The sequence below is a fragment of the Cricetulus griseus genome, chromosome 3, assembly GCF_003668045.3.
Source record: "Cricetulus griseus strain 17A/GY chromosome 3, alternate assembly CriGri-PICRH-1.0, whole genome shotgun sequence".
Lineage (NCBI taxonomy): Eukaryota > Metazoa > Chordata > Mammalia > Rodentia > Cricetidae > Cricetulus > Cricetulus griseus.
Genome location: NC_048596.1, coordinates 212,026,113 through 212,039,543, shown reverse-complemented (window position 1 = coordinate 212,039,543; position 13,431 = coordinate 212,026,113). Strand labels below are relative to the sequence as shown.

The following is a 13,431-nucleotide window of genomic DNA, read 5'->3' as shown; positions in this document are numbered from 1 at the left end:
ATGAAAGACATTGGAGTATCTTGTACATGGCTTTTGTCTGTCCCATAGAATTGGTCACTTGTTCTGTGGACTCACTGAAGCTGTTCAGACACCTTCTGTAGCTCCTGTGTTATGTCACTGCAATCTTTGGCATACGTCTCTCTCTCCTGATGCTTTTTTGCCTCAACAGCACATCGGCAAACATCTGTAATATTTCATTTCTGTTTATTGAAACTCTGAAGTGAGATGCAAGGATTTAGTGAAATCATTGGTCCATGTTCTGAGTTGAGTGGTGGATGGATGCTGAGAGGTATATAGTATGGAAAACCTGTTAGACTGCCTTACACAGGGGGAGGGGATAGGAGAATGGAAAGGCTGTAGTAGAGGAAGGCAGAGAGAAGCACCCTGCAAAGTTGTGTGGAAAAGAAAGAGACAAATGTTTGCATACTACAAACTTGGAAGCAGGTGATCGGAACTCCTTGAAATTAGATTTCAAGATTTCAGGTTTCACTGAAATCAATAGAGAGATTCCCATAGTTCTTCAGTGTCAGTAATGAATTAAGAGAGCATTTTAAATAACTATTTCAGTGAGTGTATGTTTATGTCAAAATTAACACATACTAAGCACCCAGGTATAAACTACTAACCATGGTGGGGCAGCAATTGATGCTGAAGGTCTCTCTCTGTCTCATCCTGCAGGTTGTTATTCTGTACTTTGAGCCAAGTACCTTCCGTTGTATTCTCCTAAGGTGGGTCCGTCTTCTCGGTTTTGCCACTGTTTACGGAACTGTGACTCTCAAGCTTCACAGGTATGTTATTATGCTTCACCAGTTCTCATTTCCACAGAGGGACCGACTTGTTTGGTTTTCAACTAATTGTAAACTGAGCTGGCCATTATGCACCAATGTAAATAGCAAGTTGATAGACACACATGTATTTCACACATCTGGTTAGGTTTTTTTTCTTCTTCTTCTTCACTTGACAACAGCTAGAGTGCTCTAGAAGGTGAACCTACACTGAAGAATTGCCTCCATTAGACTAGCCCATAAGCAAGTCTCAGGAAGCATTTTCTTGATTAATAACAGTGTGGGAGGGCCCAGCCCACTGTGGGTGGTACCACTCCTGAGAAGTTGGTGCTGAGTTGCATAAGAAAACAGGTTGAGCAAGCCACAGGGAGCATGCCAATAAGCAGCATTCTTCTATGGCCCCTATTTCAGTTCCTTTCTCCAGGTTTTTGACCTGCTTGAGTTCCTGCCCTGCCGTTCAGGGACGGAATGGACTGTATGCTGCAAGTGTCAGATGAAATGAACCGTTTCCTTCACAAGATGTTTTTGGTCAAGGGTTTATCACAGCAACAGGAACCTGAGACATCCTCTAGAAATATTTGTTACATTCTTCGGAAAACTTTAAAGAACTGTACTGTTCAAACAAGGTGCTTTAAGAAACTGTTTCTATTAGAGGATGGAGTTGCTTTGAAAAAAAAAAAAACATAACACTGCTGGGATGTTAACAGCATTTACTCACTGAAACAGGATGGAAAGACAGTGCAGCTCAAGTAATGGTTACTGTCACTCCTATAGAAGTCAGCAATTGTACAAAAATGCTGCCTTCCCTTCCCAAATTCCATGCCCCAGGATAACCCTGCTGACATTCCAAGATAGTCATTTTTAAAATGGTTTGGGATAACAAATTAGGAGGCTCTTCCCTGGGGAAGACTGACGGATTTTCCTGCTCTAATAACTTCTTAGTTACCTGTAGGTTTTTGTCTAGGGTTCGGGCCCCATGAAATTTCCCCTTCCATGTTAGTATATCTATTGATGTCATCCTTGTTCAGGTTGAAGTTACAGATGATTAAGTTACATTATACAGAATAAATGTGTTGTATTGTACATTTTGGAATATATTTCATATAGTATTTGTCTTATATATGTAGTGACAATTAAAGAAAAAAGAGGTTATGAATTAGAGAGAGTAAGGGAGTTTTAGAAGGATTTGAGGGAGGAAAATTATATATTTTTGTTATTTAAAAGAATAACAAAGTATTTAAAATTATTTTACCATTCCTTCAGGGTTTGTCAACATTGAAAAATGGAGGATATTGTTAAGTTCCCTTATATTTATTTCAAGGCCACCCAAATATGAAAACAGGACAATAAAATAAACTTCCTGTCTGTGGTGCTAGGGGGTGGCTGGAAATCCTGGGCTTTCCCTCCCTCTCATCTACAAGTATAAAGAAAACATTGGTGAAGTTGTGTCAGAGGGGAAAGGAGGGGAAATGCCTTCAGGAAGAAGCTGAAGCCCTGGTACTGATGAGCATGAGGCAGTTTGGATGACCATAGAGCATCCTGCTCTGTATCCACCTGGCTATAAGGATTTCTTAGTCAAGTTGTTCTACCGAGGCTCATGCAGGCTTACTTTCAATGGTATGTGGTGTGTTTCTTTTCTTTAATCTCTTTCATTACACTCTTTTTGAAAATATGATAATTACTGTATCTCCCACACAAGCCCAACCCTCCCTCCTACCTTTCTCTCTTATGTTTCCCTCCATCTTTCTCTCCCTTCCTCCCTCTCTTCCTGTTTCCCTCCATCTTCCCCCCTCCTTCCCTTCTTTCCTGATTCCTTCATCTTTCTGTCCCATCTTTCCTTTCTAGTATTTAATTGCTGAGAATTATCCAGATCATCTATGAATCTCAGGATTTCTTGTGTGTGTGTGTGTGTGTGTGTGTGTGTGTGTGTGTGTGTGTGTGTGTGTGTGTGTGTAGTGAAGTTAGAAACATTATGGTACTGGATTTCAGGAGAGCAAATATCAATGTGAATTTAGCTTCAAATGCTAAGAAATCATAGGCCAATAAATCTTACAAATGAAAAGGAAAAGACAATCGGTGTACTCTTCCTGGCTTTCCCTTTACCATGTCAGTACACTGTGTCATACTGTAATGCCCTCCAGGTTTCCATTCCATACATAACTGCTATTTGTCTACTGATACTCACCAAAAGGTATAAGACATCAGTGGCAATCTACAATGGGTAGTAAGACTTGCCTATTTGAGACTTGATCAAGACCTCCCTTGCTACTAGACTAGCACTTGCTGTCCGTTATAATCTTTTCACTGCTTTAACATTTTGTAATTTAGTGGTAATCTTCATTGTCATTTATCTTCTTGAGGTGAGTGAAAGTCTAGCCACTGAATCCCAGGCGGTCTTGTGACCTACATATAGAAGTGTTTAACTCATTAGTGGATAAATGAACAAATGAATGAATGAAAATGAATGGCTGACTGAATGAACAAAAAAAAGTAAATTGCAGATCTCTAAACTTCTTTCCATAGTTCATTCATATCCCCAGTCTCACCATATGATACCTCAGGGTGACCCACGCACTTGGAACACATAACACTGTGGCCTGCAGAAAGATATTTGATGTAATTTGAGGACATCATTAAATAGCACAAAATCATAAAGTAAGAAGATCACTTCTTCTTTGGTTCACTTTTCAATCCTCCTGATTATTTCCAGGAGAAGGATTAGTTTGGAGCGTCTCAGTTTTTCTTAACACCTGTCACACCACTGCTAATCTTCGTCTGGAAGAGAGCAGGCCAACCTTCAGGCTTGGAGCTTTTCACTGCAGTGTCATGTTCTTAAGAGTCATCATTCTGTTCTACTATATTTATTTCCGTAGCTGCTAATAATTTATGGGATGTATTAGCTGGTTTATTTTAAATTTATAGTAACAATATGGTGTTCCCTTTAAAATACTTTAAAAGCAACAAATGGAAACTGCTTTAAAGAGGATATTAACTGATTCTGATACAGCAGCAATCATAAGGGCTTATGAAATAATTAGAATTTTGGAAACTGGTTTCTTTAATCATCTTTTGCTTATTTTAAAGACTGAAATGGAAGTTATTTCCTCTGTGAGGCTCTAGAAATCACTTCAGGGAAGAAGAATTGCTTTGTTGAAGGCTTAAAATTGGTAGAAACTTTTTTCCAAGTTACTGAGTAAAATTATTCTAATCCTGTATGAATCTCATGGCCTTACTCTTGTATTTGGTTTTTTCTTTATTGCCTAAATTTAACCAATTATTGTATTGTTCACCTATAAATGAAGCCTTTAGCATTTCTAGAAAAAACAAAAAACAAAAAAACAAAAAAACGTGAGCACTCTAAGAGTATGACTGGCTATTCTAGGTTTGTGCTCCTGCTCTGGTGGTGTCAGAAAACACCATGACCAAAACCAACTTGGTGGGGAGTGGGAGGTCATTTGCTTACCTTTCCTCCTCATCACAGTTTATCCATGAAGAATATGAGGCAGGAATTCAAGCAGAAAAGCAGCAGAAGCAGAAAACACAAAGGAATGCTGCTAACCAGCTTGCTCCCCTAGACCATACCCAGCGATTTATTTTATACAAGCTAGGCCCCCCTGCCCTGCTTGGTGCTGTCTGCAGTGGGCTAGGTTCTCCCACATCAATCATCAATCAAGACAATGTTCCTACAGGCCTGCCCATAGGTCAATCTGATGGAGTCAATTCCTCACCTGAGGTTCCTTCTCTAATATCTCTAGTGTGTGCCAGCTTGACAAACATTAACAAGCAGAGCTCCCATCTTCAATGATATACTGTATCTGCTGGGTGGTGGATGTACTGCATTTGATACACTGTATTGTTTGGTGATGGGGTCACTGTATTTTATATACTGTATTTGTAGGACGCTAGTGTTGGGGATACTATATGTGTTGTACTGCATTTGTTGGAGGGTAGATGATTTTAGTGAATGAAACTTCAGCAGATGCTTTCTGACTAGATTTGAGTCAAAGAAAGACCTTCTTTTATAATGTTACAATGTAGAAGAGTGACACAGAGTGACAATTCTAAACTCGAATTTTAGTTTTCCCATTATCTTCTTACATAATTAAAAGTTGGAATTTTCTTTGGATCACAAACCAGCTTCCCAAATACAGACACTGAGACCTGTTATTAATTATGAATGCTCGGCCTTAACTTAGGCTTGTCTCACTAACTCTTTTAACTTAATTTAACCTGTTTCTATTCATCTATGTTTTGCCTTGGAGCTTTTTATTTTCTTTCATTCTGTATGCTCAGCTTCCCTGCTTCCTCCCTATCTGGCTGTCTGGCCCCTGGTGTCTCCCTGTTATCTTCTTTTCTTTCTCCCTCCTCAGCCTAAATTCCTCCTACTTACTCTCCCTGCCCTGAAGCCCTGCCTATGCCTCCTCCCTCACTATTGACTGTTCAGTTTTTTATTAGACCGTTCAGGTGTTTTGAGAAGGCATGGTAAAACAATAACACATCTTTACACAATTAAACAAATATTCCACAACAAAAAACAAATAATTTTAACATCTAAGAATCATTCTTATCAACTATAAATGGTTACCTCACTTGTGAGATTATCAGGATGGCATGCAGTTTGAATATGTCAGGTAAGGGTTTTTAGTTGGAAGCCACAGAAACTGAGTTTGAAACAATTAAGCTGAAGGATCGATCATTGAATCAATATGGGCAAGGACTCAGAATTATAGGCAAGGCAGAAAACCAGGCCCCAGGAGGACCATGTCCATGATCTTACAGGCCAAATTAGTCTGTGCTGGGGGACAGTATATTCTGAACATCATAGCCCCATTTACATGGGAACTTCATTTTCATATCTCCATCCCCCCTTTTAACAAAAAGAAGAGAAAATCATGCTTCTGTAATCAAAACATTCTAGGAAACTGTGAGTGTGATTATATGAAATGGCTTTGTAGACTTTGGAACATAGGGTAAACAAGAAAGACTAAAGGATGTATCTCAGCCTTTCCCTCAAGGATTCAGCATTTCTTTCTCTGTTGCCTGCTCTCTTGCTGACTGATTGTCATGTCTATAGGATCTCTAGAGCACCAAATACTTGGAAAAAACTGGGAAAAAATAAAACCTCCCTGGATCTGCTCTAGAAATACTACCTTTAGTCTGTGTTGACTTTCAGGATCCTTTTTTATACATAGGGTAAAGCCAAAAATGGCATGGAACTGGATTTCAGGACTAATTTAAATCTGAATTTAGCCTCTTACACTAAAAAAGAAAATCATAAGGCCTATTTATTCTATGAAGGAAAAGAAGTAGACCAATTGGTGAGCTCTTCTTGGCTCTCCCTTTACCATGTCAGTACACTATGTCCTTGGGACTGGAAAGTTCATGCACATTTAGCAAATCTCTCTTTTCTCTGATGGCTTTTTCTCATGGATAGGCATCACAAAGACAAAGACACCAAAACAATCAAGAGTAGAATTGTAAGATCTCTGAGATTATTAACCCTGCAGTACAGGATTAGGTAGATGTGGGGTAGAGGTACCATGGTCTCTCCTGGGGGTGGGGGGGTTGTGTCACATACATTGTTTGGAATTACCAACATCTACAGTAATACAAAGTAGACAGCCATCTCTGTACTCACCATTCATTCACCCATCTATTTATTTGTGGAGCTGGGAATTGAACATGAGGCCTCACACATCCAACTCACAGACTCTACCACTTCAACTATACTCCCAACCCCAGACCAGATTTTAACCATCTTTTTCATTTGATTAAGTTCTCTACTTGGCAGGCAGTCCATGCAGTGCAATTTATTTGAACCTGAAACTCTTTATTCTTTAGAAAATCAGAAAGAGAGTGAGGGGGCAATTTTAGCTAGATCAGGAGAACTGAAGTAACTAAAAAACAAAGAATCATCATGTATTAAAAAGAGCTTCCTTCAATGGACCATGGATTCACTTGTGTTAGTCCATGAATGATGCAGGCGGGATGGAAAAGCACAACTAGCAGCTCCGTGGGGGCTAGTTTTCTCTATTTGTTTATGAAATGTGGATTATCTGAGCACTCGGGAGGCCGAGGCAGGAGAATTATGAGTTTGAAGTCGGCATTCAGATTGAGTTTGAGGCTATCCTGGATAACAGGGTAATAGTCTTAAAACAAGCACATAAGCAGAAAACTGGGACAGCACTGTCTCTAGGCTTACAAAGGCCAGGTATGATTTCAGGAAGCAAAGCAAGGGGATAGAGATTTTAAAAAACAATGCTTAAAGAAATTTTTATTCCCCATAATAAATGTTTCTGAAAATACATTAGTGGTTTGGTAGTAGAAAATAACAAAAGGGCCTTTTTATGCTGTTTAAAATACAGATTTGAGAGAGCTGTGGAAAGCCCTGTCCTGACTGTGGCCTGGGATTTGTCCCTTCATGCATTATTCAGCTCCCTGGAAAATCCAGAGCACTTTTCTACACTGTGCTCATTAGTACCAAATATTTACAGTTGTGGGAAAGTTTATTTTTTATACGTTTTAGTTCGTCTCCTAGTAAAATTTAAGGAGTGAGTGGGTGGTATTTATTTCTATTTCTTTATGAAGTCTTTGAATATTAAATTACAGCTATGTATCTTAAATTGTTAGAAGAAAAGAAAAGCAAGTTCATGGGTATCTACAGGGACAGTGCTCAAATGTGATGAAGTTTGGCTCAGCATAACTTGCAGCTGTCATTGGTGGCAGAGAACTTTAAACAGGGTTTTACATACATGTTTGAAGAATGGTTATTTCATTTTATTGCTAAATTACACCCATCTTTCTTAAAAGACAAGTGAAAAGGGTGCTGTTGTTCATGTCTCATTTACACAAAGAAATGCCAACCTTCATTGCTGAGTGACTGCTCAAGTACCTGTGACTTTCCACAGGTTTCTCTGCAAATCTTCCTGTGTTTACTCTTGCTATTTAAGGTCTATATAGCTTGTTACTATAACAATGCACTGAAGTCAGGCTAACTTTATTAAGAAAAAGAATTTGTCTCACAGTTTTAAAGCCTGAACATCCAAATAGCAGAAGGGTATTGCTGGCCATTAAGAATATCATGTTTCATTACAAAACAAAAGGCCAGGAGGGATTCTAGAGACCAGGCATTGTCTGTTTTCAAGAAGGAACTAAGGAGCTGAGCATAGTGGTCCAGATCATTGAACCCAGTGCCGGGAAGGCTCAGGTAGGAAACTGGTGAGTCCAAGTAAGAACTTGTTGAAGGGGAGGAAGAGCAAGAAGAGAAAGAAGCAGGTAACTCAGGCATCCCAAGATAATTGAATTAATCCATCCATCCAGAGACAGTGACCCCAATAAGCTTAGGGCTCACAGACTAGAGTCCCCAACTTTAAAGTTCTACACTTAAGACTTGGCTTCTGAAGGGACCCGACTTCCCACACACAAACCTTTGTGAAATAGCCTCTCTCATATCCAAACCACATCAAGGTGCCAAGTCATGACCAAGGGATTTTCTTTCACATGAGGCATTTCTAAACAGCTTTAGCTGTTAGAGCACTCACCTCAGCCAAAATCATATACCATTGACAGCACCCTTGGAGCATGGGTCTGTGATCACTGCATCTTGACTAGGGAGAGGGAGAACTTACTTTGTGGAATTATTCGTTTTGTAGCACGAATTCTCTTTGGTCTTAATAATAAAAACTCAGTCAGATATTGGGTTTAATGCTGAAGATCAGAGAAGCAAAGTAGCCAGCCACTAGAGAGCTCTTACCTCTACCAATGCTCTGACCAAAGGGGTGATCCTGTCCTCGGAGTATATCATTAGACTGCTTAGATGGCCCTGCTCTTCAGACACCATTGCTCCTCAGACTGCCCTGCTTTCCTGTCTCCTCCTTCATTATATTCCTTTCTAGTGCTGGGATTAAAGGTGTGTCACTCCAAGTGCTGAGATCATCTTTGTGAGAGCTCTGCTTCTCTATTAGACTAGATCAATTTTGTGTAGCCCAGGGTGGCCTTGAATTTACAGAGAACCATCTGCCTCTGTCTCCCTCATGCTGGGATTAAAGGTGTGCACCACCACTTCCTGACTCCTGTGGCTAAGTAGCGTGGCTAGCTTTGCACTCTGATCTTCAGGCAAGCTATAGATCATAAACAAATATTCCCACACTAGCCTGTTTCTGCAGTGCTCCCTGTGACTTCACATCTCTACTGGCCAGTGCCCTGCATTCAGAACACCCTTGGGTGAAGTACAGCTCATGGTGGTGTTTCCTAAAGGTCACATAGCTCACCAGAGAAAAAGATCTGTTGTTCTCTGCCTCTAAGAATGGTCTCTTGCCTTGTCAATGATAAATATGGTCAGGAAGCACTACAACTTCAAAGCCTAAGGAAGTCATTAGGGATGAACAGAAAGTTACCCAAGACTTTCATCACCCTTTGTTTGCCACACACTGGGGGAGTAACTAGATGCCTTCTAGAAAAGAGGCGTGCTAAAGGAGAAACAGGATGGTGGCAGTACAGAACTCTAAAACTGGCTTCTCAGAAAATGGAAACGGATTTTAAAGGACTTAGTCTCTCTTTTCCTGTTTCATAGCTCATTACCTGATAGCCTGGGTTCTCTTTAGGCCAATGGTTCCCAACCTCTCTATTGCTGCGACCCTTTATTACAGTTCCTCATGTTGTGCTAAGCCCCAACCAAAAAATCATTTTCATTGCTACTTCATAGCTGTGATTTTGCTACCGTTGTGAATCACAATGTAAATATCCATGTTTTCTGATGGTCTTAGGCAATCCCTGTAAAAGGGTCATTCAGCCCCACAGGGATCATGATGATCCACAGGTTGAGAAACTGTTCTAGACTAAATCACTAGTGGTGCTTATCATTTTAAATGGCATTTAATGAATCAGGAAGGCTTCAAGGACAGTTGGCTCTTAACAAATAGAGCTTTACTTCATATGTTCACTAGTTGAAGGCATCAGTGTGGAGCACACCAGGGACCCATGCTCGGGTACAGCCTATTCAGATTCAGGACAATCCTCAGAAACTCTGTGTGGCTATACCCCATAGCTCTGCATACCCCACATTTTGCAAAACCCACCCCCAGACTTAAGATCACCTACCAGAAGGAAAGGAGGGCTTTGTGAACCCAAGAGCTGGGCAGGATGTTCATTTTCTCTCCTCCCTACTCTCATCCCCCTTTCTTGGCATATTTGCAGTCTGTCTGGAGCTACTCTGAAACCACATCCCTGTGACCTTGTACACAGTGAGCTATTGTGAATGGCTCCCCCATGAGCCATGAAAACAAGCCCCCTACCCTTTAAAGAGTTACTCCTTAATTGTAAAATGTCCAAAAAGCTGAAAGATATCCATCTCCGCTCATTCCTACCACTCTGCCTCCTCCAGGTACTATTTAGACACTGGCCTGTCAAACACACTGAAGGTTCCCAGCAGAAAGGCCAAGGTTGTTGATTGTGTTGATGTATATATGTTATTTGCAGAAACTTATTAAGGGGTGCTGTCTTGAAATACACTGTTGATAAATAAGAATGATCTGTTATGTCTTCTCTTATGAAGAACAAAACTCAGATAATGCATTCATATTGACAAAAAGGTGTCTTTTATTAACTAAAATACATAAACCAAATCCTGACCATCTATAATTACCTTTTGAATAAGAATTGAAATAAAAGTGAAATTTGTCTTGATTATTCCTTCTTTCAGATATACTGTTAAATGTGACTAAGACAGGAATTCAGGCTATCCTGAAAGCCAATGAGGCTTAAAACTTTGCTTATTTTGTCTGGTTCAGTTGTTCCATTTACTTTTTTATATGAGACTTAACTTTGAAGTGTACTTTATAAAATGTGCACTCATGGCCTTTCCATTTTGAGTTCTACTTTTAAAATATTTCATCTATGCTCTAATTCCTAATGATAGCATCAATATTTTAATGTCTAAGTCTCAACAAAGACCCTTGTATTCACATATGATTTCATGACTATGCACCTTGTTTAAATGAGTTTTCATTGCCTACTTTCAACTTACTGCATATCTGTGTGTATATGTGTGTTCCAACCACTTTTGAAACAACAAATAAAACCCATTTGGTAATTCAGAATTAGTATTCTCATACTATAGCCTCCAAATATATTATTATCCTAATGTTCTTTGTTCATATTCTTATGTCCACATATAAGATGTCCTTGAGTAGAAATATCTCTTTTATGTAAATAAGAGAGTGTGAAGCAAGATTAATTTATTCCATGCAGCAAAGCTAGAAGAAGCCAGGCTTTTTTTTAAGGCCAAAGTAATCCAGTCTGTTCCTGCAAGCTGTCTGTCTTCATGCTGTCCATTGTTGTCACCTGTACTGCTACCTAAGCCCAGAGCTAGAGCCTTGGCATCTTTGTGGGTAGATACACCTGTGATCATTGTGCTACAGCTCACCTGGCTTCTGAACACTCTGCTGCCTGTCACTCACAACTGGCACATGCCAAACCCAAAGCAATAGAATTGTATACACAGATAACTTAATACTAAAATGCCCCTATTCTGGGTACTCCTGGAAAGGAAAAACCTGAGAGCAACTGGAGAGAAACCAGAAAATCTCAACAGAGCTGTAGTAAGAAATAAAACATTTAATTAATGATCAAAAGAGATTCCCAGGGAAAAGAACTCCAAAGCCTCAATAGCTTTGATGATGAATTACACCACAGATTTCACAATAATACTTCACAGACCACTCTAAAAATAGAAGACCAGCAATATTCCCAACTCATGGAAGAAACTAGTATTGCTTTAATTACAAAATCGTAACTGTACCATGAGAAAGGATGACACCAAACAAAATCCATTGTAGAGACAGAAAAGTAAAACCTTAACAAAATATTTCAACAGAACTTGGCTTAAAAAAAAACAAAATAAAAAAAACCTCAAAAAACAAAAAAACGATAGGCCATGACTCAGAATCTAACCCAACAAATCAAGAGTGTGTCAATATAGAAAGACATCAATCAGAGTTAATAGGGCAAGCACATTAATATAATATAGGGCAGAACATCTCAACAAATGCAGAAAAGACATTTGACAAAATTGAACACACAATCATGATTAAAAAAAAAAAACCTCCAATAAGGTAGAAATGGAAGAAAATTCATAGTGGGATGATGTCATCTACAAAATACTACAGCTGACACAATGCTTAATGGTGGAAGGCTGAGATTACCTCTTAAGGTTGGGAGCATTCAGCACTTCTTTCAATGTTCTTTTGAAAGTCCTTACCCAGAGACTTGGGCCACAGAGAGAAATGGTAGTTTCACAGACAGAAAGAGTGAAACTGTCTCTATTGCAGATAGCATAGTTCTCTGTAGGACAGCATTTTAAATATTGCTGAGAAGAGAGACTCTTAGAACTAATAAATGAGTCTCCAATATTACAGGAGGCAAGCTCAATATCCGAAATCAATTCTATTTCTACATATGAGCAAACAAAACCTCAAAGTAAGAAGAAATTTCATATTAAAGTAGTACAAAATAAGCTTGCAGAAATAAATGTGAGTAGCACTGCAAGGCAACTAGTGGAAACTATTACTCACCATTGAAAGAAATTGAGGACCAGATAAATGGAGAGATGTCTATATTACCTTTTAAGAAGACTTAGCAGCACTGTTAAGAAGCAATACATTACTCACTAATGAACTCCACTTTCTATCAACGATTCCAGGCCTCATTTTTTTCTCAGACTGATCCTACACTCCCTATAGAAATAGAAAAAGCCCAGAGTGGACAAACCAATACTGCAAAAGAAAAAAGTTGAAGGAGTCATAATTCTTGATGTCAGCACTCATTCCAAAGGAGCTGAAGAGACAGCTCAAAGGTTTAGAACACTGACTACTCTTTCCAGAAGACCTGGACTCAATTTCCAGCACCCACAAGGCAGTTCACAATAATATGCAGAGGCAGTCCCAGGGATCTTCTGTCTCCTGGTCTCTTCTGGCCTCCTTGGGCAAAGCATGCACATGGTACACAGACACACATGCAAGCAAAACACCCAACACATAATTTTCATTAATTAACAGGGAAAAACCTTTTAAAGAATTTACTCCAAGGCAACTGCAAGCAACAGAATATAGTGTTAGAATAAGAAAATGTATATCAATGAAATAGAAATGAGAGACAGAAGCTAAATCCATGAGTTAATTATTAACCAACATTTGATAAATGGAGAAAAATAATGTAATGGAGAAAGACAGTCTTTCTAATAATGCTACTGGAAAATTACTGTCTACATGTGGGGCAGAAGGATAACCCCAGTAAAAGAATGAGGCTATATTTCTACTGGACACTGTGCAAGAATTTATCTCAAATGAATCAAATCCCCAAATATAAGAACCAATCATATAAAACTCTTGGGAAGACATACAGGTATAGTTATTCATACCCTTGGGTTGATAGCAAAAACACAAATAATAAGAAAAATATTGAACTTCAAATTTGCAGATTTGGGGAGGCTAGGTAGATGACGTACTAGGAAATGTACTTGCTACACAGCACAAAGAACAGAGTTTAGGTCCCTAGCACCCAGGTAAAAAGACAGGCATAGCTGTGTACATCTGTAACCCCATTGCAAGGGAGCAGGAATGGCGGAGTCCCAGAGTTGTTGTCTAAAATG

General features: G+C 39.2%; 1 protein-coding gene across 1 annotated transcript in view; it reads left to right on the top strand.

Annotated features, from left to right (window-relative positions):
* The window catches only part of Gpr158 (G protein-coupled receptor 158), a 182,771-nt gene that overhangs the window by 121,408 nt on the left and 47,932 nt on the right, over positions 1-13,431 (top strand). Inside the window, exon 5 of the mRNA XM_035441709.1 lies at positions 679-788. Within this exon, the coding sequence (XP_035297600.1) occupies positions 679-788 (110 nt within the window). The remainder of the gene's footprint in view (positions 1-678; positions 789-13,431) is intronic.